General features: G+C 37.7%; 1 protein-coding gene across 1 annotated transcript; it reads right to left on the bottom strand.

Moving 5' to 3' along the window:
- Positions 1–14,203: 14,203 nt before the first annotated feature.
- PTGS2 (prostaglandin-endoperoxide synthase 2) lies at positions 14,204–22,679 on the bottom strand. Its single transcript, XM_032291138.1, has 10 exons — positions 22,334–22,679; positions 21,420–21,536; positions 21,156–21,299; positions 20,356–20,499; positions 19,758–19,939; positions 18,942–19,025; positions 18,575–18,821; positions 18,009–18,295; positions 17,295–17,442; positions 14,204–17,164 (listed from the first exon to the last, which is right to left on the bottom strand). Exons 1-10 carry the CDS (start codon positions 22,383–22,385, stop codon positions 16,755–16,757), a joined length of 1,815 nt encoding a protein of 604 aa, XP_032147029.1. The 5' UTR covers positions 22,386–22,679; the 3' UTR covers positions 14,204–16,754.
- Positions 22,680–23,220: the final 541 nt, after the last annotated feature.

The raw sequence follows: 23,220 nt of genomic DNA, 5'->3' as shown, positions 1-23,220 counted from the left end.
TTTTGGCTTTTTCTCTGTGTGAGATGGGAAACATCTGCACAGTTTTGAGCAGAAACACATGACCTGACAGGTTTTCAAGGTATTTTCATTCTCCTGATTGCTGGGTGTATCTCTAAATTAAACAAGCATGAGAAGGGGAAAAAGGGGTGCTGTTTATAAATTTCCTAAAATCTCACACTTGCCACCCTATGCCACATGTTTTACTTGTATCATCTCCTTTGATTCTATTATTTATTATATTTAAAAAATTAAGAAGCAAAGACTAAAAAAACAATTAAGGTCATGTAATGAGTAAATTGTAAATTTCTAATCAAACCTAGATGTGCTAACTTCAGAGTTCATGCTCTGAACTACTCTGGTCATTTCTGGAGCACAAAGTCCAAATTCATGAGTGGAACAACATAAGGGCCAGAGGAGCAGGTGGTCACCAGATTGTCAAAGGTTTTGTATGTCATGTATATTAGATGCTCGTGCATTTTGTATGCCTTGTCTCTCTTCCTCTTCCTGCCAGGCTATCCCTCCTAGCACCTTCTCCCCAGGGCTGGGATGGGCACCTGAGCTGGACCTGGCCTGTCATAGTGACTCATTCATTCCTCTATCCACAGTAATTAAGCCAAGGATGAACATGTGATCCCAGCTAGGCCAACCAGAAGCTTTCCTTTTGGAGTTTTATTGAAACTAGAGAAGAGGATTTCTCTTTTGCGTCTTGGAGATGGAAGTATATTATGAGGAAATTCCATCAATCATCTTTCTTTCCACATGGGGAAGCCAGTCCACAATCATAAAAAAAATAATAATAATTGGAGCATAGCACTCTTCACTGTCAGTCAACTCAGGAAAGCTTTGCAATAAAACTCAGGGAAGGGGTGGAAAGAGCGAATGCAGGTACTTTTGTTTATAATTATATCAGGCATATTAATATTAGCTCTCTCAAAATAAAACTAAAGATATATAAATGGGTAGAATCACTCCCTCAGCAGTAAGTGAAGTTTCCTAAAGAAAATCAGTCTTCTTCTATGTTGGGCATGTTTGTGCATTAGGAAAGGATGGACCACAACCTGGACTGAAGACTTGTTTTTCTTTACTCTCAAACATATGCCATAAAATCAACAAACATTAAGATCCTTCTCTTTACAAAGGCAGCAGAAACAAGACAGGAGAGATACCAGAAGCAATAATTTGTAAGCATCTAAAAGGCAGTCAGGTTCTCGATATGTAGTCAATTCTTGTCACACCTCTGTTCAAAACTTCCAGAGAATCTCCATCCTTTTTAGGATAAATCCAAAATCGTCACCATGGCCTATGAAGTTTTAGGTGATTCAGCATATGGTTTTGTCTCTGACCTCATCTTCTGCTAGTTTCCATCTTGCTCATACCAGTGCAACCAACTGGGCTCCTTGCTGTTCCTCAAATATTCCAAGCACTTCTACTTCAGGAGGTTTGCAAGTTCTGTTTCTTCTTTCTTGTATACCTTTCGCTCAGTTACCATCTGTATTAGTCCATTCTTCCACAGCTATAAACAAATTCCTGAGACTGAGTCATTTATAAAAAAAAAAAAAAGAGGTTTAACTGGCCTACAGTTCTGCAGGCAATACAGGACGCATAGTGGCTTCTGCTTCTGGAGATACATCCAGAAACTTACAATCATGGTGAAAGGCAAAGCGGAAGCAGGACTGTCTTACATGGCGGGAGCAGGAGGAATTGAGAGGGAGGTATGGCAGGTGCCACACACTTTTCAACAAGATCTCGTGAGAACTTTATCATGAGAACAACACTAGGGGGGTGTTGCTAAACGACTCATGAGAGACTGACCCCAAGGTCCAGCCACCTCCCACCAGGACCCATCTCCAGCATTACGGATTACAATTTGACATGCGATTTGGCCAAAGACACAGACCCAAACCATATTACCCTCATGGCTTTCTCACTTGTTTCAAGTCTCTGCTCAAATGTCACCTAATCATTGAGGCCACCACTGGCCTTTCCAAATAAAATAATCTACCCCAATTCATATGCTATTTTCTTTATAGTATTTATCACTGCTTCACTGTGTCTGGAGAATTTCTCTCTGGTGCAGTCTATTGTCTTGAGGAAAGAAGGTTCCAATCTCTTGTTTAGAGGGCATATATTTGTGCTGAACAAGGGGATCAGCTGGGATCTTACTATTTAGTATGCAGACATTCACTATTCCTTCTATTTTGACAAATAGTTTTACCTCTTACCACTGTTTTTTTTTTTTTAGACAGAGTTTCGCTCTTGTTGCCCAGGTTGGAGTGCAATGGTGCGATTTTGGCTCACCACAACCTCTGCCTCCCGGGTTCAAGCGATTCGCCTCCTTAGCCTCCCGAGTAGCTGGGATTACAGGCATGCACCACCACACCTGGCTAACTTTGTATTTTTAGTAGAGATAGGGTTTCTCCATGTTGGTCAGGCTGGTCTTGAACTCCTGACCTCAGGTGATCCTCCCGCCTCAGCCTCTCAAAGCACTAGGATTACAGGTGTGAGCCACAGTGCCCGGCTCCTGCTGCTCTTTACCCCTTTCCTCTGGTGTCCAAAATCCATCTAGTGTAACTTCTCCTGAGAGTAGGCCAATAGTTTCCTGCCTGGGGAGTGAGGGCTGGGTGGGCAGTGCCTGGCTGCAGACAGTAGGGAAGCCTCATGTCCTTAGCTCACCTGCCTAATCCACGCCAACAGTGCTCCCTGATGCTTCTCAGATCTGAGCTCCACAAATTTTCACTTCTAGTCTACTTTTGTAAAGGTGAACTCTTGATGCATTAAAGCCTAATTGTGAAATACAAAACTGTAAAATTAGTAGAATACAATATAGACCGTAAAGTGAGCAATATTTTAACAAGATTTTAAAATTGCAAAAAATAAAAGTTTCAGTTAGGATGAATGAATTCTGTAAGTCTGTTGTGCAGAATGGTGACTATAGCTAATGGTAAAGTACTGTACACTTGAACATTGCAAAGAGAGTAGATTTTAAATGTTCTTACTACACACACACACACAAAACTATGTGAGATGGTAGACATGTTAACAAGTTTGATTGTGGCAAGCATTTCACAATGTACATATACATCAAAACATTGCACACCATAATATATATGTAATTTTTGTCAATTATATCTCAATAAAGCTAGAAAAAAGTTTATATACATGAATATATATAGTAGTTTTTATATATAGTTATGACTATATAAGAGGTAAGATTTCTATTCAAGTTAGAACATTTTAATATTCTTATTTTTCAAAATATTAGAAACAGTTATCACTAGACAATGAGAACATGTGATGGAGGCGGCCACACCAGTCTGGCCAACATAGTGCAACCCCATCTCTAAAATAAATAAATAATAAATAAATAATTTATAAAAAGAGAATATATGATGTAGAAGAAAGAAAACTCAAAAGTGGACTGGTTGAGTAAAATAGAGGAATATGGGATAGGCCTACATGAAGTGTGAGTGTAATGTGGCATAAGCTAAGATAGGAGAGAACTGTTGGTCCAAGATTCAGGTGAAAGGCTGTGGGTTAAACTTTATGAGATGGGATGGTGCCGAATGATGATAAAGGTGGACTTGGAAAGCGGTGGACAGTGGCTGAATGGAGTAGAACTGAAAATCACAGACCATTGAATGGGGTATCTACACAGCCTCTGAAATCTTCTAAAAGGTGGGCGAGAGTTGTGGAGAGGTGCGAAACTGAGCCATGTGTCAAAACCCCCAATGTCTAATTACAGATTGTTCAAGGAAAGTATGGACTAGGGAGTCTATAGACCACACCTCTAAGAGTTGCTACTTTATTCTCAGACATACACAATGAGATTCTCCTGTAACGAAAACTTTCTATTCATAAATAATAGATCTTAGGATCAATCTAGGAGGAATCATATTTTTAACAAAGGATCATTTGTTGTATTGAATGTAACTGTATTTCTCCTCTGTTTAGCTTTATCTATGTTGTAGACGTGTTCTGTAGCATTAAAAATCTCTAGTTTTTTATTAAACTGATTTTCCTGGATATTGCCACCTCTTAATTTGTGTGCATACCTAAGTATATCAGTGAATTCAGGGTGAAGGAAGATGAAAAGGTGGGGAGAGCCTCTGAGATATGACAAACGACATTTTAAGTCTAGAAATTTTATAAATCCCCTACTGATTTACAGGAGAAACCTTTCAGCTATTTACATAACAACCAATTGTCTTGTCTTGCCTAGGTCTGGCTGACCCACTTCCTTGTTTGATAAAAATTTCTTGGAAGCCAAGAAAACACTGGCAAGATTAGTCAGATTCGTTCAGAGGAAGTTACTTAAGAACAAAATTTATTTATGTTTTCTAATAAACTTTCCCACTCCCACTCTTTACCTACACCATTCGTACTCCTTCCTCCTCCCCCAACACACAGAAGAACTATTATACTAAAAACAAACATATTCTGGCTCTTCATGGGTGGTCCTATGTTTGTGATCAGTGCCAGTGATTAGTGCGGATTCTAGGACTACATTTTTCCTTTCATAACATGTAGTGAAAATAATAAAAATAATCCTGATAATATACAGCTCCCTTGATCCCAAAATTTATTTCTTCTTCTGACTCCATAATCTTACAATATTTTGTAAATATTGGATTCTCCCTCCTAGAATCCAGGAAGCCATATGGTTTGAGAGAGTTGAATTAACTACTTGAAGCTAAGAAAACATCCAGGGGAGACCTTTTGCTACCAGAACTCTTTCAGTTCTGCTGAATCTATTCCCGTAAATGAATGAAGATTCAGACTGACTTTCACATGTAACACACATTCATGCACATACACCAGGTACTTTTTTTAAGGGTAATTTTTAGTGTCTGCAAATTAGACTTACTAGTCTTCTGGTAAACTTTCAATATTGTAACTTCATTTTTCTCCTGGATAACATACAGATTTGAGTTTCTTAATAGATTCGCAAATTCAGGAGAATTTATTTACATTAACCTGGTGCTCTGGGAGTATAATCCTCCAGTGGATCAGAATTCTATTTTATTCTAAAACTGTGCCAACAATATTGCAGATGCATGGACTCAATTTTGTTGAGTTGCCTCTTTCGGGATGACAGAACATGTTTCTTCAGTTAATATGGTCTCTTCAGTAATTTAGAACCATCAATTAGGCCGTAGGTTTCTTTTACATTTAGTCATATTTTGTTCTTTTTTTTTTGGTTCAACTTTTATTTTAAGTGCTGGGGTACCTGTGCAGGATGCGCAGGTTTGTTGCATAGGCAAATGTGTGCCATGGTGGTTTGCTGTACAATCAGCCCATCACCTAGGTAGTAAACCAGCATCAGTTAGCTATTCTTCCTGATGTTCTCCTTTCCCCGCCCCTCCCAATGTGTGTTGGGAGGTCCCAGTGTGTGTTGTTTTCCCCGACGTGTACGTGTGTTCTCATCATTCAGCTCACACTTAGAAGTGAGAACATGCAGTGTTTGTTTTTCTGTTCTTGTGTTAGTTTGTGAGGATAATGGCTTCCAGCTTCATCCATGTACCCACAAAAAACATGATCTTGTTTCTTTTTATGGCTGCATAGTATTCCATGGTGTATATATGCCACATTTTCTTTATCCAGTCTATCACTGATGGGCATTTGGGTTGATTCCATGTCATTGCTATTGTGAATAGTGCTGTAATAAATGTAAGCATGGATATATCTTTATAATTGAATGGTTTATATTCTTTTAGATATATACCCAGTAATGGGACTGCTGGTTCAATGATATTTCTGCTTCTGTATCTTTGAGGAATTGCCACACAGTCTTCTACAGTGGCTGAACTAATTTACATTCCTACTAACAATGTGAAAGCATTCCTTTTTCTCTGCAACATTGCCAGCATTTGTTGTTTCCTGACATTTTAGTAATAATCATTCTGACTGGCATGAGATGGTATCTCACTGTGATTTTGATTTGCATTTCTCTCTCTCTTTTTTTTTTTTTTTTTTTTTTTTAAGATGGAGTCTCACTCTGTCACACAGTCTGGATTGCAGTGGGGCAATCTCAGCACACTGCAACCTCTGCTTCCCAGGTTCAAGTGTGTCTCCTGCCTCAGCCTCATGAGTAGCTGGGATTACAGGCATGTGCCACCATGCCCAGCTAATTTTTTGTATTTTTGGTAGAGATGGCGTTTCACTATGTTGGCCAGGCTGGTGCATTTCTCTAATGATCAGTGATGTTGAGCTTTTTTTCATATGTTTGTTGGCTTCAAGTATGTCTTCTTTGGAGAAATGTCTGTTCATGTCCTTTGCCCACTTTTTAATGGGGTTGTTTGTTTTTTTCTTGTAAATTTGTTTAAGATCCTTGTAGACTCTGGATATTAGACCTTTGTCAGATGAATAGATTGAAAACATTTTATCCCGTTCTGTAGATTGTCTGTTCACTCTGATGACAGTTTCTTTTGCTGTGCAAAAGCTTGTTAGTTTAATTGATCCCATTTGTCAATTTTTGCTTTTGTTGCAATTGCTTTTGGTGTTTTTGTCATGAAATCTTTGTCTGTGCCTATGTCCTGAATGGTATTGCCTAGGTTTTCTTGTAAGGTTTTTGTGGTTTTGGGTTTTACATTTAATCTTTAATCTATCTTGAATTAATTTTTGTATTAGGTGTAAGAAAGGGGTCCAGTTTCAATTTTCTGCATACAGCTAGTCAGTTCTCCCAGCACCATTTATTAAATAGGAAATCTTTTTGCCATTGCTTGTTTTTATCAGGTTTGTCAAAGATCAGATGGTTGTAGGTGTGCAGTCTTATTTCTGAGTTCTCTATTCTGTTCCATTGGTTGGTGTGTCTGTTCTTGTACCGATACAATGTTGTTTTGGTTACTGTAGCCTGAACATACTCTTATCATAGAGCTCAGTAATTGTATTCCTTGTGAAAGCATTCCTATAAACTTTATAAAATTAATCAAGGAAGGGGGGAAACAAAAATAAAACAAGCTTGCAGCACACTCAGCAGTAATCATTAGGTCACCTTGCTCTCTGACCTGCTTCCTAATAGTTTTTTGTCTCTTGCCCTCAAATCACATAAGCCCTGCCACAAGAGTGTAGCTCCCTTAACTGCTTTATAGATAGCAATTTAAATATTATGGCATTAAGTTTTCCATTTGAGATATTCTTTCAGGTCCTGCATGCTGGTAAAACTGCTGATACCAGCTGGTTTGAAGAAACCTACCGGCATCAGCTGGTCTAAAAGACCCCATGAGAAGCTTGCAAAAGAATGCATTTTCTGTATCCTGATTAATTCATCCCCCATGCTCTGATCAAAAAACAACCCTAATTTTCCAGTGCTTTGCTCTCCATGATCTCCTTAAAAATCTCAGTCCAGAATGTCTCAGGGAGACATGTTTGAGGGTTTCTCCCATATCCTCACTCAGCTACCCTGTGATAAACTCTCTGCTGCAAACCCTGCTATCTCGGTGTATTGGTATATTACCACACATCATGCATACAAAAACGGTGATCCTGTCACATGTATTTTTCTAAAGGAGTTGTAAAGTTAGTTCATACAAAAACCTGCACGCAGATGTTTATAACACATTTATTAATAATTGCCAAAACTTGAAGACAGCCAAGATGTCCCAGAGTAGGTGAATGGATAATAAATTGTGATATATCTAGGCAATGAAATACCAGTCAGTACTAAAAGAAATAAGTTATCAATTCATGGAAGGACAAGGAGAAACTATAAATGCATATTACTAAGTGAAAGAAGCCAATCTGAAGAGGCTACATTCTCTGGAATTTTGGCTATCATTCAAAAAGGCAAAACTGTGGATATAGTATTAATAAAAACATCACTGGTTGCCAGGAGTTGGTGGGTGGTGCTGGGAGGGTTGGAGAGGTAAAGAGGATTTTTAGGACACTGAAAGTACTTTGTACACTGTTATAATGATGCATACATGTCATTATACATTTGTACAAACCTATAGAATGTACGACTCCAACAGTGAACTCTAATGTAAACTATGGCTTTTGGATAATTATGCTGTATCAGTGTAGATTTGTCAGTTGTAATCAATGCACCACCCTGTTGCAGGATTTTGACAATGGGATGTGTGTGTGTATGTGTGTGTGTGTGTGTATGTGTGTGTGTGTGTGTGTGTGTGTGTGTGTGTGTGTGTGTGTCTGTGTATGAAGAAAAAGAGAGAAAGAGAGTGACTTGAAGGAATTGGCTTATGGGATTGTGGGGGGCTGGATTGTCTGAAATCTGTAGGGCAGGCCAGGAGGCTGACAATTCAAGTAGGAGTTAATGTAGTTTTGAGTCAGAACTCTGTAGGGCAGCAGGCTGGAAACTCAGGCAGGATTTTGTTTTGTTTTGTTTTTGTTTTTTTGAGACAGAGTCTTGCCGTGTCACCCAGGCTGGAGTGCAGTGAAATGATCTCAGCTCACTGAAAACTCTGCCTCCTGGATTCAAGCAGTTCTCCTGCCTCAGCCTCCTGAGTAGCAGGGATTACAGGCACTCACCACCACACCTGGCTAATTTTTGTATTTTTAGTAGAGATATGTTTTCACTATGTTGGTCAGGCTGGTCTCAAACTCCTGACCTTGTGATCCACCCAACTCAGCCTCCTAAAGTGCTAGGATTACAGGTGTGCACCATCGTGCCTCTCCCTCAGGCAGGGTTTTTATATTCCAGTCAGTCTTAGTCCAAATGAGCTGCTATAACAAAATACCACAGCCTGGGTGATTTATAAACATCAGAAATTTATTTCTCACAGTTCTAGAGGCTGAGAATTCTAAAATCAAGTTACTGGCAGTTGATGTGTCTTATGAGGGTCTTCCTGCTGTTTCCTAACATGGCAGAAGAGCAGAAGAAGGGAACACACTCCCATAATCCCCTTTATAAGAGTACTAACCCTGTTTGTGAGCATAGAGCCCTCATGACTTAATCATCTCCCAAAGAACACACCTCTTAATACTGTTTGTTGCATTGGGGATTAAGTTCAATATGAATTTTGGATAGGACACCATCATTTAAACCAGAGCACAATCTTAAGGAGAATTTCTTCTTTGAGGAACCTTACTCATTGCTCTTAAGGGCTTCAACTGATTCCTTTTGCTGTGTAGTATTTAATTGTGTGGATATACCACAGCTTGCTACAGTTAGTTTAATCATTCACCTATTGATGGACTTTGGGTTGTTTCCAGTTTTTGGCTATCATGAATAAATCAGCTACAACATTCATGTATAGGTTTTTGCATGAACATAGGTTTTTATTTTTGTGGGATAAATGCCCAGGAGTACAATTCTTGGATAGTTTGTCAAGAGTACATATACAATTGGATTGTGTGGTATGGTAAAAAAAATAATGACTCTCCCAAAATGTCCATTGAATATTACCTTACATGGCAGAAGGGACTTTGTAAATGTGAAGAAATTAAGGATCTTGAGCAGGAGAGAATTTCCTAGATTATCTGCATGGGACCCAGGATAATCAGAAGGGTCCTTATGAGAGGGGAAGGTAAGAAAATCAGAGTCAGAGACTTTGGGAGATGCTATCCTGTTGGCTTTGAAGATGGAGAAAGGAACTATGAGCCAAGGCAGTCTTTAGAAGCTGGAAAAGACAAGGAATAAATTCCCCTAGAACTTTTGGAAAAAACACAGCCCTGCTGACACCTTGATTTTAGTTCATAAGACCTATTTCTAACTTCTAACCTCCAGAATTTTAGACAATGAATTTGTGCTCTTTTAGCTCATAATTTTGCAGTATTTTGTTAGTAGCATAAGCAGAAAGGCATTACATATAAGCAAGTGAATTTTTAGTTCAAGAAGAAACTACCAAACTTTTTCATTGTTGATGTCTCTGCTCTCTAAGATCTTACTCTTTCTTCAAGAATCACCACATACAGTATTCTACTTCTTTCATGAAGCCTGTTCTTATTTATTAATCACATATTTTTGATTGCCTTTTAAATGTCAGGCACTGTTCTGGAACCAGTGAAGAATACAGGCAAGGTCCTTGCTTTCACAGACATAAAATTCCAGAAGGGGGATTGAGATAAAAATAAGATAACAAATAAGATAACATCAGATAGAAATAAATGGTATAAAGAAGAAAAATGAAACAGCCTTAGTAGTTGCTTTAGTTTGATGGTTGGAGAAGCCGTTTCTAAAGAGAGGAAATTTGAGCTGAGATCTGAATGCTGAGAAGGATATGAACATCTGCATAAGAAATATTCACAATAGGGGCAACATCTGAGAACCACTGCCACTGAGGAAATCACAAGAAAGCCACTGTGTCTGGAGCATAATGAATAAGTGTGGAATTTTAGTAGATAAGCTCAGATAAATGGGCAAGGAATAGACCACTGAGATCCTCATAGGGTAGGACAAGAAACTTATCTGTTGTATAGTAGGAAGCCACTGGAAGATTTTAAACATGGGAGAAGCATGATCTAATTTATGTTTTAAAATAATTACTGCCTGTATAAGGAGGTGTAAAGAAGGGTTCAGTTTCGGTTTTCTGCATGTGGCTAGCCAGTTTTCCCAACACCATTTATTAAATAGGGAATATTTCCCCCATTGCTTGTTTTTGTCAGATTTGTCAAAGATCCAATGATGGTAGATCTGTGGCATTCTTTCTGAAGCTTCTGTTCTGTTTGATTGGTCTATATATCTGTTTTGCTACCAGTACCATACTGTTTTGGTTACTGTAGCCTTGTGGTATAGTTTGAAGTCAGGTAGCATGATGCCTCCAGCTTTGTTCTTTTTGCTTAGTATTGTCTTGGCTATACAGGGTCTTTTTTGGTTCCATATGAAATTTAAAGTAGTTTTTTCTAATTCTGTGAAGAAAGTCAATGGTAGCTTAATGGTGATAGCATTGAATCTGTAAATTACTTTGGATAGTATGGCCATTTTCACAATATTGATTCTTCCTATCTATGAGCATGGAATGTTTTTCCATTTGTTTGTGTCTTCTTTTATTTCCTTGAACAGTAGTTTGTAGTTCTCCTTGAAGAAGTCCTTCAAATGCATTTTAAGTTGTATTCCTAGTTATTTGATTCTCTTTGTAGCAATTGTGAATGGGAGTTCACTCATGATTTGGTTCTCTGTTTGTCTATTATTGGTGTATAGGAATGCTTGTGATTTTCGCACATTTATTTTGTATACTGAGACTTTGCTGATGTTGTTTATCAGCTTAAGGAGTTTTTGGGCTGAGATGATGGGGTTTTCTAAATATACAATCATGTCATCTGCAAACAGAGACAATTTGACTTCCTCTCTTTCTGTTTGAATACCCTTTGTTCCTTTCTCTTGCCTGATTGCCCTGTCCAGAGCTTCTAATACTATGTTGAATAGGAGTGGTGGGAGAGGGAACCTTATCTTATGCCAGGTTTCAAAGGAAATGCTTCCAGCTTTTGCCCGTTCAGTATGTTACTGGCTATGGGTTTGTCATAAATAGCTTTTATTATTTTGAGGTATGTTCCATCAATATCTAGTTTATTGAGAGTTATTTTGAGATACGTTCCATCAATATCTAGTTTATTGAGAGTTTTTAGCAAGAAGGGGTATTGAATTTTATTGATGGCCTTTTTTGCATTAAAGGATTAAACACGGAAACATAAGATCTAAAACCATAAAAACCCTAGAAGAAAACCTAGGCAATACCATTCAGGACATAGGCATGGGCAAAAACTTCATGACTAAAACACCAAAAGCAATGGCAAGAAAGGCCAAAATTGACAAATGGGAACTAATTAAACTAAAGAGCTTCTGCACAGCAAAAGAAACTATCATTAGAGTGAAGAGGCAACCTACAGAATGAGAGAAAACTTTTGTAATCTGTCCATCTGACAAATAATTAATATCCAGAATCTACAAATAACTGAAACAAATTTACTAGAAAAAAAAAGAACTATCAAAAACCGGGCAAAGGATATAAACAGACACTTCTCAAAAGAAGACATTTATGTGGCCAAAAAACGTACAAAAATAAGCTCATCATCACTAGTCATTAGAGAAATGCAAATCAAAACTGCAATGAGATACCATCTCATGCCACTTAGAACAGTGATCATTAAAAAGTCAGGAAACAACAGATGCTGGAGAGGATGTGAAGAAATAGAAACACTTTTACACTATTGGTGGGAGTGTGAATTTGTTCAACCATTGTAGAAGACAATGTGGCCATTCCTTAAGGATCTAGGACCAGAAATATCATTTGACCCAGCAATCCCATTGCTGGCTATATACCCAAAGGATCATACATCATTCTATTATAAAGACACATGCAAACATATGTTTAAAGCAGTACTGTTCACAATAGCAAAGACCTGGAACCAACCCAAATGCCTATCAATGATAGACTGGATAAAGAAAATGCAGCACATATACACCATGGAATACTATGCAGCCATGAAAACGGGTGAGTTGATGTTTCTTTGCAGGAACATGGATGAAGCTGGAAACCATAATTCTCAGCAAACTAACACAGAAACAGAAAACCAAAACACTCATGTTTTCACTCATAAGTGGGAGTTGAACAAGGAGAACACATGGACACAGGGATGGGGAACATCACACAGTGGGGTCTATCAGGTGTTGGAGGTAGGGTAGGTATAGCATTAGGAGAAATATCTAATATAGATGACAGGTTGTTGGGTGCAGCAAATCACCATGGCACATGTATACCTATGTAATAAACTTGCACATTCTGCACATGTATCCCAGAACTTAAAGTATATTAAAAAATAATTACTGGCACTGCCATAAGGAGAATGGTTTGGACTGAGGGAAGAATAGATAAGTGAACACCAATTAAGAGACTGTTACACTACTAGGTTGGTAGTAGTGAAGTTGGAACAAAGTTGAAAGATTTAGGATTTATTTGTGGGTTGTAGTCGATAGGATTGCTGTTGGATTGGCTATGGAAGTGAAGGAAAGAGTTTTTCTTGCTTAAATCCTAGGGGATGGTGGTATCTTTAACTTTGGATAATTATTATTTGGAATATATGGTGCTGGGAGGGAAGAATATAAAATAAGCAATTAAATTGATGACTTTTAGTGAAGAGGTTGTCAATTGACAATTAGACGTTGGTCCTGGAGCCATAAATTTGGGAGTGCTTATTATGTCAAATAATGAGCTTGAATGTCATTAATCTGGAGGAATGCAGACAGCGAATAGATCAACAGTCTTCAACTTATAGATACAATGGGAGAAAAAGAGCTTAAAAAGAGGGAGAGAGAAGACTGAGTAGTAGCACTGTGAGAAACGTAGAGAAAATGATTGCTGACTACTTAGGTATTGTTTGGAGAGTATCAAACCATGAAGCCAAGGTGGGTTGGGGGGGTGCTTTCAATAAAGAGACTATGGCTATTTGTGTTGAATACTACTGAGAAGCCAAATACAAAAGATTAGGAGAATGGCTGGATTTAATCAAGTTGCACCAATTCAGCACAATAGAGGGAGAGCAGACAGAGCGTATGGGAGTGATTAAAATGATGGACGATAGAATCTGAGCTAGGTGCCTATGGAAGCAAATGGAAAGATAAAAGAGGTGATAAATAGTGAAGTGATGAGGTTGGTAGATCAGTAGGTTCAGTGAAACTGAGAGTTAGATGTTAGAGTGTAAGCACTAGAATAGGTGAGCTGAAAGATGCTTGGAATCAAGATTTTGGAAGTGGTACTGTAATTAATGATAATGATATCAAGATATGTATAATTTGGGGAAATATGGTGGAAGAAGGCATCACTGGAAGGGAGAGTGCCAAAGAGGAGAGGCCAGGGAGGATGCTAAATATGTAGTCCGTGTAAATATTGAAATTACCAAGGTGTCAAGGATAGAGGTGCGACAAAAGCATATGAGATTTTGTATCAATGATTTGTCTAACTTTGTATCATTTCCTCCTCTTTGAACGTCTTTATTTTGTGCCACCTTCATAATATTTGTCTTAGTCTTAGTCTTATTGTGTATCTTTTTCTTCTTCTAGACTAGGCAATGAAATAAGCTTGTTTGCCATCTTCTATAAAGATACACAAAGTAGACATTTTCCAATACAATGTCACAGTGAGTAAGAGATTATAATGAGATTTAAATAGTGACTCTAGGAAGCCTCTACGTAACTGAGGGCAAAACCATTTCATGAAGGGCTAGCCCTAGTTTTGAATAGGTGGGAGGACACAGGATAATGGTTTACTTTAAGAATAATGATTCAGAGAAATCATATGCCATATGACAAAGATACATAGAAACAATCAAATTTTATTTTCAGAAAAGATTTGTCAATTTTTAAATAGTATAAAAATAAACAGACATTTGTTTCCAGACTTATCTTTTACATAAGTTAAACGCACATTTGTCTAAGGCACTGAAACATTCACATATACAACCCAAATTCCCAGGTTCTGTCAGCAGATCAATGTTAATAACAAATCAAGTTAAAAAAAAAATCAGTGAACAGTGTTTTATAAAGCATATTGACTATTTCTTTCTTAACCTTAAACCTTCTAAACATAAAATCGTAAAGAAGATTCTCCTGAGTTATTTCTCTTTAATGCTATTTATTTCATTTTCTCCCTCTTCATAAAAGACATTTTTAGTTATTTATATAAGTACTAATATTATCTGTAATCAGTGTTTGATTTAAAAATATTAAAACCCACAGTGCTTTACACAGAATATTTTCTCAATAAGCTGTGGCTGAACAAATTAATGAAGCATCCACAGGTCCCTCAAAAAGTTTTAACAGGTCAGTCTTACGGCACATTCAGGCTAATGAGACAATATTCTTTGTGGGCTAGCACATAGGTCAATCCTAAGAACAAACATTCAATCTTAAATATCTCAATATACCAATCAGATTTCTAAAAATTTATTCACAAATATTAACACAATCATTTATTTTGTTTACATAATAATCCAGAGGTAACTCCAAAGAGATATATTGATTGTGACACAATGAAAAAAAAATCAATGATTGTAGGCTTAAACACAGTTTATAACAATAGTGTCCTAATAAAACATAAATAATAATCTTCAATAAATTAAGTAATATACAGTACCATTAAATGTCAGCGACGAGATGTGGAAAAGAAGTATTATCACCATTATTATTACTGCTGACAACTAATTAGATGTTGTTTGGTTTTGTTTTTAAATAAGAAAGGGCATTAATTAAAATAGGAAGGTAACTTTCTTCCAGTCACAAACCCCCTACAGTTCTTTCTGAGGCACTACCCTCTTTACCGGCATATTGGTTACAGATAGCTAAAATTAGCTGTAACTAAAATCCTCTGCTTTTCACTTGAAACAAGTGTATACTATTTTTAAAAGGGCCCTTTTTCTTCTCTCTTAATCTTCTTAAGAGGAGCTAAATAGCAGTCCTGAGCTGAGGTTTTCCTGAAAACTTGCAAAAGTTCAGGTAAGAAAATATAGACAGAGTCCACAGAAAGCGAACTCTGATCTTAAACCAGTAAAACAAAATAGGAGAAATAAAGTGATCAGAAGACACCTTCTCTTAGCAAAACGGCTAAAAGAAGAAAAGAAAAGGAGCAGCATGCAGGTAGCCAGGCTTGATTCCAATGCACCTACTGAATTGGCTTATCAAGACTGAGACAAAATTAACATGTGAAATGAATTTAAGCATTTTGAAGAGGTATTGTATGAGGCAGCTGCTGCCTTTTGCAGTGTGATATGGACTGCTAAATTATACCGTGCAACAGAAAAATCTGAGAAAACATATCGTTATCCAAACACAGCTTGGTACTTCATTAACCTCACAGCAAAATCTGAGTACCAGGCCTGCAGTGCACAAGGATAAAAAAAAGTTTCCTTTTTAAAAATTTAAACCTAAATTTGAACTATAATTTGGTTTTCTTCTTTGTTATTGCTTATTTTAAAGGTAGACTCTTGCTGCTATAGATTTTACATGTTACCAGTCGTATAAACAAGTTCTGGAATCTCTCAACAAATATTCTTATTTTAAGAGAAGACGGCAGTGGTTCCACCACCTTGACACATTTGGCATTTTGATTAAAAGGAAGTTGTAACCAGTCACACTAAAAAGATTTACACTCTTGGTAGATAAGGAACAGCACTTATACAATGTTTTAACAAATAATTGTAGTATAATTTCCACTGATTTTACAGATTTAAATCCAAGGCAGCTTCTTTTTGGTACATGTATAAGTTTGAAACTTTAAGAAACAAAACAAGCTTTTAGAAGTGATTCTACCCTATGAATTTAGAAATTTCAAATTATTGTTTCATTGCTGCTTTAAAAAAGTAGACATGAAATTACTGGTACTGTCTAATTTAAATATTCCTTTAGTAATGCACTGGTACCTGTTTTTGTTAGTTTGATGGCAGATAAATGTCCAAAAGTACTTTAAAATTTCAAACATTAGTTGCTTCTAATGCATCATGGAAGATACACTGGAAACACTGACAGTGTAAAAACTCGCAGCATTTTGCCATCTTGTAACAGCATTTCAGTATTCAAACATCTTGGCTTTTGTTCTTATAAGTTGAAATTCAAGTAAAAAGACGTCAAAACTCATTTCCCTCTGGTTTACAAAAGAGAATAAACGCTGTTTTCCAAACTTAACAACAACAAAATCTTTAGAGTAGTGACATAAAAGTCTTCACAAGTATGACTCCTTTCTCCGCAACAGGAGTACTGACTTCTGTTACAGAAGATGTTAAGTTACATGAGGAGTTTAATATAAATATTATTAAATAATTAAATTAATAGACATGGTTCATATAAATAAATAAATATGATCATTAGACTTCTACAGTTCAGTCGAACGTTCTTTTAGTAGTACTGTTGGATTGATATCATCTAGTCTGGAGCGGGAAGAACTTGCATTAATGGTGACTGTTTTGATCAGCTCTGGATCTGGAACACTGAATGAAGTAAAGGGACACCCTTTCACGTTATTGCAGATGAGAGACTGAATTGAGGCAGTGTTGATGATTTTGAAACCCACTTCTCCACCAAAAGTGCTTGGCTTCCAGTAGGCGGGAGAACATATGACATTACCCATAAGTCCTTTCAAGGAGAATGGTGCTCCAACTTCTACCATAGTCTCACCAAAGATGGCATCTGGACGAGGCTTTTCTACCAGAAGGGCAGGATACAGCTCCATAGCATCGATGTCACCATAGAGTGCTTTCAACTCTGCAGCCATTTCCTTCTCTCCTGTGAAGGTGATGAAGACAGAGATAGAACCAATGTCAAACTTCACAAAATAAAAAATAATTTGATTCTAATTTCTCTGTTTCCTTTTGACCCCCTGATTCTTTTAAGAAGTTTAGAAACCATTTCTTACCTGTAAGTTCTTCAAATGATTCATAGGGCTTCAGCATAAAGCGTTTGCGGTACTCATTAAAAGACTGGTATTTCATCTGCCTGCTCTGGTCAATCGAAGCCTGTGATACTTTTTTTACTGCAGGTGGAACATTCCTACCACCAGCAACCTGTGGAAAGTAAAATTAGATGTAAAATGAGAGTTTTGGGCATATTTACTGTTTGTATTCAGCTTGCCTTAGGTACAAATCAGGTAAGACTAAAGCTCCCAGCTGAGACAATTTTTATTTCCTGGAAAGATGCTTACATATATTTCAATAGGAGCTGTGCCTAAAATTCAATGGGACAGCAGTCTAGAACTAATTTGCCTTTTTAAATTTCAGAAATGAAACTAGTATTCAAGCCTAAAATATTTATTCCTAGAAGATTATAGATACTTTTGAAAATATCTATTTTTAAGGTAGGGTTACAATTTGCTATTTGTTTGTCAATTATAGACTAAGAAGTTTAGACTTTTCAAAAAAAGTTGAGCTTCTTTTTTGTTTGTTTTTTATTAAAAAAAAAATTTCTTCCAGATTGGTGCAAAAGTAAAGTTAGGTTTCTTCTATCAATAAAATAATTTTGCTAGCAATGTAACTAACTACTCTTTTAGTAAGTTTAAGAAAAATAATTTCTGTGCAGAAATTCGAAAGATACTGACTAGTTCTTTGTTTTGTTTTTCAATAATAATGCTTACCCTGCCAGCAATTTGCTTGGTGAATGATTCAACAAACTGGGTAATTCCATGTTCCAGTAACATAGAGTTGTTGTAGATAAACTGTTGATAGTTGTAGCTCTGGTCATGAATTTGAAAGGTGTCAGGCAGAAGGGGATGCCAGTGATAGAGGGTATTAAACTCAGCAGCAATACGATTTTGGTACTGGAATTGTTTGTTGAAAAGTAGTTCTGGGTCAAATTTAAGTTTGAAGTGATAGCCACTCAAGTGCTGTACATAGTCTTCAATGACAATCTTAATAGTCTCTCCTATTTGCACAAAATAAAGAATAAAAACATTACTTGTTTCTGATCACAAGCTTTCAAGCAATTAGAATGTAATTTTAATTTGCTATTCCTTCATTTCTATTTTCTTCCGTGTCAATATCAAAAGATAGTTATATGATCAGTCATGCTTACACATTTAATGAATATAGAGTATGTGATTTTTTGTTTACCACATCTTGTCAGTTACTCAAAACATAACAAAGGTAGCACATTAGTTTTCCCTGGGGAAGAGGGTTTGGTGTAAATCATTTTCTTGTTTACCTATCAGTATCAGTCTGCTTGTCTGGAATAACTGCTCATCATCCCATTCCGGATGCTCCTGTTTAAGCACATCGCACACTCTGTTGTGTTCCCTCAGCCAGATTGTGGCATACATCATCAGACCAGGCACCAGACCAAAGACCTCCTGCCCCACCGCAAACTGCAGATGCTCAGGAACTTGAGGAGGGTAGATCATCTCTGCCTGAGTATCTTTGACTGTGGGAGGATACATCTCTCCATCAATTATCTGAAAAATAACAGCAATAAATAAACATTAAAAAGTTAAGGAACACATTTTTAGGGATTTTAAAGTATGGGTGTTAAGTGGTAAGTAATAACTAAATCTTAGTATTCAAAGGAAGCATACCTGATATTTCATTTTTCCATCCTTGAAAAGGCGCAGTTTATGCTGTCTGTCCAGAGTTTCACCATAAATATGATTTAAGTCCACCTAGAAAATTATGAAAAAATTTTATTTTGTTGCTGTTGAAGTTGTTCTTAAAGTGTCTATCATATAATTCATCATTAAATAATTTGATTCAGCTTTAAAATTTTTAAATAAAATTACATTTTTTCATAGCCACAAATTACTAAATTAATTTGTTTATCCACCAAAGCTACAAACTGATGTGTCTTTGTGTTTAATAGAATTAATATACTGTATGGAGCTTATATCATATATATTATATACTTCACTATGATGATACATAATTCTAAAAATGCATAAAAATGTATTATTTATAAAAATTATTATGAATAACTTGATGCTATGCTATTGAAACTAAAGATAATAAATAATGCTGCAAAAACCTCACCTTACAATATCGAAAGCAGCATAATCAGGGTACAATGTGTTTTTGAAGACATAACATTTCACAGTACTAATATTTTAAACTAAATATACAAGGGCCGAATTACAAATAATAATACCTATATGGTATTATTATTGTCATAATATGTAAAATATGTCTGGGAATGTTTGTATACGTATGTGCATGTCTGTGTTTGTGTATAATTTTACTAGACCAGTGAAGTAAATGGAAAATTCCTTTAAGGTTTTTATAGATAAGACTTTTTAAAGTAAGTTATTTGGATCGATCTATCTGTTTATCTCCTTTAATGTTAGCCCTTCACTATGATTTACTATAATTCTACCAACTCTAAGATACTAACTCTGTCTTACCCCATGGCCCAGGCCTTTGGTGAAAGCTGGCCCTCGCTTATGATCTGTCTTGAAAAACTGATGCGTGAAGTGCTGGGCAAAGAATGCAAACATCATATTTGAGCCCTGGGGATCAGGGATGAACTTTCTTCTTAGAAGAAATTTTTCCACAATCTCACTTGAATCAGGAAGCTGCTTCTTACCTGAAAAATAAGAAAGCTAAGAATCCATCTATATATTCAAGAAAGCAGATAGTGACTTTCAATCTACCAGAAATTCTTTATTTACAGGAGAAATACAATTGTGAGTAGGATCATAATATAAACAACAGTTCTAAGATAGGGGGGAGCAATTTCTTACTGAAAGATTTTATCTATTTTAATTAGAATTATTTCATTTCTAATGAAATAATTTTAAAATATTAAGATATTATAGCAAGATACTCATTTACTTTTATGGAATAGTTTACATAGACTCATACTTTAAAAATATCCATAGATATCCATGATAAAAGTAAAAACTACTTTTGTTAACTAATGGTAGTCTAAGGTCAGAAATTTTGGGGGCAGCAATGCAGCCCCTCTTACAGTTAATACATCTCTAATGTATTCTTACTCACCTTTCACACCCAGGGGAGTTGGGCAGTCATCAGGTACTGGAGGAAGGGCTCTAGTATAATAGGAGAGGTTAGAGAAGGCTTCCCAGCTTTTGTAGCCATAGTCAACATTGTAGGTTGGTGGACTCTCAATCAAATGTGCTCTGGCTGAAATTTTCAAAGAAAAAAATTATTTTATTTGTTCTCATATGCAAAGCAAATCAACCATCATTTTTATTGTAAAATGTGGAAAGTGGCACTAGAGGTTGAATTTAACTCCAAAAATCAAAAATACTCTATTTTAAAACAACTACACTTTAAAGTCTAATGGCCATTTAAAATACATCTTTAATAAAATACATATACTCTGCACGTTATAATCTGGCAATACGATTTTTCAGGTAGCCATCTGCTCACTATCCAAGAGGCCTATGAAAGGAATAGCTGAGCATGGCACCCACTTTAGAATCATGGAAAGTTATTTTCTTGCTGATCCAAATCCAAATTTATTTTAATGGGTGCTACATGTTCAGAACAATTCCGTGGCCCATGGGCATTCAATAAACAGCTGGAACATGCTACCTCCACAAATTGACCAAACGGTAAAGGTTTGAAGAGGTATACAGGGTTGTGAGTAGACTGTGTAAACTGGATGGGACTAAATGTCAATATTTTTGGCCATTAAAATGAAAGACAAACTTAAAATGTATCTTAAAAGTCATTTTGATAAGCTTGGAAATAAGTTTTTAGAGTAAGCTTACATTATTATAAAGCACATTTTTCTTTGAGAAAGCTAAAAACCTTAGAAACACACTTGTACTTACATGTCAACACATAACTCATAATTGCATTTCGAAGGAAGGGAATGTTATTGACAAAGTTCCAAAATCCCTTGAAGTGGGTAAGTATGTAGTGCACTGTGTTTGGAGTGGGTTTCAGAAATAATTTTATTCTTGTCAGAAATTCCGCTGCAAGAAGAGGAAGAAAGGGAGGGAGAAATTAATAGGACTCATTATAAGACATAAATCTCTGCAATGATAACTGTATCCAGCCCCACTCCTAATGAGGCAGCCAAAGGACAAACTTACGTGTTGAGCAGTTTTCGCCATAGAATCCTGTCCGGGTACAATCACACTTATACTGGTCAAATCCCACACTCATACATACACCTTGGTTTTGACATGGGTAGGAACAGCAAGGATTTGCTACAATAAAAGGACAGCAAATAAATCATTCTCTAGTGTCTTAATCGTAAACATTTAATTATTTGACTATGAATCAACTTTACAATAATAAAGTCAAGAAATATATAGGTAGTCATGGAAATACAATTTTTTTAACCTGCATTAGAATGGATAAAACGTAGACATATGAGTTTTCTATTCTAAATAAGGGTAAATGCATATTCAACTTGGTAAATCATGTTAAGCTTTTCTTAGTCAACTCTTTAGATGTTAAAATTAGCATTCTTACGAAGCTGAAATAAGGAGCACTACGCTTTCCAAATTAAAATGGATCGAGTACACTAATCAACCTTTAGGAAAAAAAATTCAAAGTAAAACAACTTATTTTTAACACATTTTGCTTATCTTAAAATCTAATCAGGGCTTTGCTGGGGGGAAGAAAGAACTGACTAGAGTATTTAAAACAGCTTTTTCCACCCAATAAAAAGAGGTTCCACATAGACACAATTCACCTATGATGATCAGATCCTGTATTGTCATAATGACAACCTGCAAATCAGTGTCATCCATCCCTATGTAGCAGGCTGAGAGTGTCTCCGATCGGTTAAGTGACCGGCTCATGCCGATCAGGACTTGGGGCAGAGCGGGAACATCCACCGAGTTCTCTGGGACTCTAGCGGTCCAAGCTCTTTCCCAAGTCCCTTAGCTCCTCTACTCGGAGAGAAGTCGGAGTACCGGGATGGACCCGGGAGGTCAGGCGGAAGCTCCGGCCGGGTGCGTGGGACCGGAGTCCCCGGTGCGCGGCGCCAGGTACTCACCTGCACGGCTGAGCGCCAAGACCGCGCACAGCAGCAGGGCGCGGGCGAGCATCGCGGCGGCGGGCAGGGCGCGGCGCGGGCGGGGGTCGCGGTGTGCGGGCGTCTGGCGGCCGGGCTGCAGGCGGCGCTGCGGAGGAGGTCCGGGCGTGCTCCCGAGGCTCGCTGCAGGTCGTTTGACAACTGGTCGCTAGCCCAGAGAACCGTCCTTTTATGCCCTGAGAGGAAACCAAACCCCTGGTGACGAAATGAGTTTCTTTCCGCCTTTCGGTCTACCCCCTACAACTTTTTCCCTCCTCTCCACTTAAAAAAAAATTGCGTCAGCCCGCGTGGGGGCAGGGTCTTTTACTCACGCACTGAGAAAAGCGGAAACCCCGGAAGCCGCGCGAGGCGGGAGCCGGGCGGGTCGTCCCCGCTCTGTTGTCCGCGAGTTCCTCCGTCCCTGGCGGCGCGCAGCTTTGAGCCCGACGCCTTTGCGTGCTCCGCGTCCTTGCCCGAGCGCCTCCGAGAGCCGGTCCGGGACCGATGGCCTCGGATGGGGGCCCCGGGGAGGGCGGGGGGACGCTGGGCTTCCTCTCCGGGAATCCGGGCGGCCCTGGAGTCCGGGGCTCGGGAATCCCCTCGCCCGCCGCCGCCGCCGCGTCTGGGCTGTATCTGGGGGCCCGAGGAAGTCACGTCGGACCGACTGGGGCGGGTGAGGTTAAGAAACGCTGGCATGTTCTGCGTTGTGGTGAGGATGCCTGACCTGCTGTCTGTCTGCTGTGTATGCAGCACATGCATACCTAGCTTTTAAAAAAATACTCTTTGCCGAATGAAATAGCTACGCTCCGTTTACATAACTGTAATTTACCTTTGTAGCCAAGATGCTTTTAACAGCAGAAATTGTTCCC

The sequence above is a fragment of the Sapajus apella genome, unplaced genomic scaffold, assembly GCF_009761245.1.
Source record: "Sapajus apella isolate SASKATOON/1434 unplaced genomic scaffold, GSC_monkey_1.0 scaffold25, whole genome shotgun sequence".
NCBI lineage: Eukaryota > Metazoa > Chordata > Mammalia > Primates > Cebidae > Sapajus > Sapajus apella.
The sequence above is the reverse complement of the archived record's forward strand: the minus strand, read 5'-3'. Positions and strand labels throughout refer to the sequence as shown.

Coding starts and splice junctions, on each gene's coding strand:
- PTGS2 (XM_032291138.1), bottom strand. CDS start 22,385: ATGCTCGCCCGCGCCCTGCTGCTGTGCGCGGTCTTGGCGCTCAGCCGT. Junction 21,300..21,419: donor TGGCGAAAACTGCTCAACAC/GTAAGTTTGTCC, acceptor CTCTTCTTGCAG/CGGAATTTCTGACAAGAATA. Junction 20,500..21,155: donor TATGAGTTATGTGTTGACAT/GTAAGTACAAGT, acceptor TGAAAATTTCAG/CCAGAGCACATTTGATTGAG.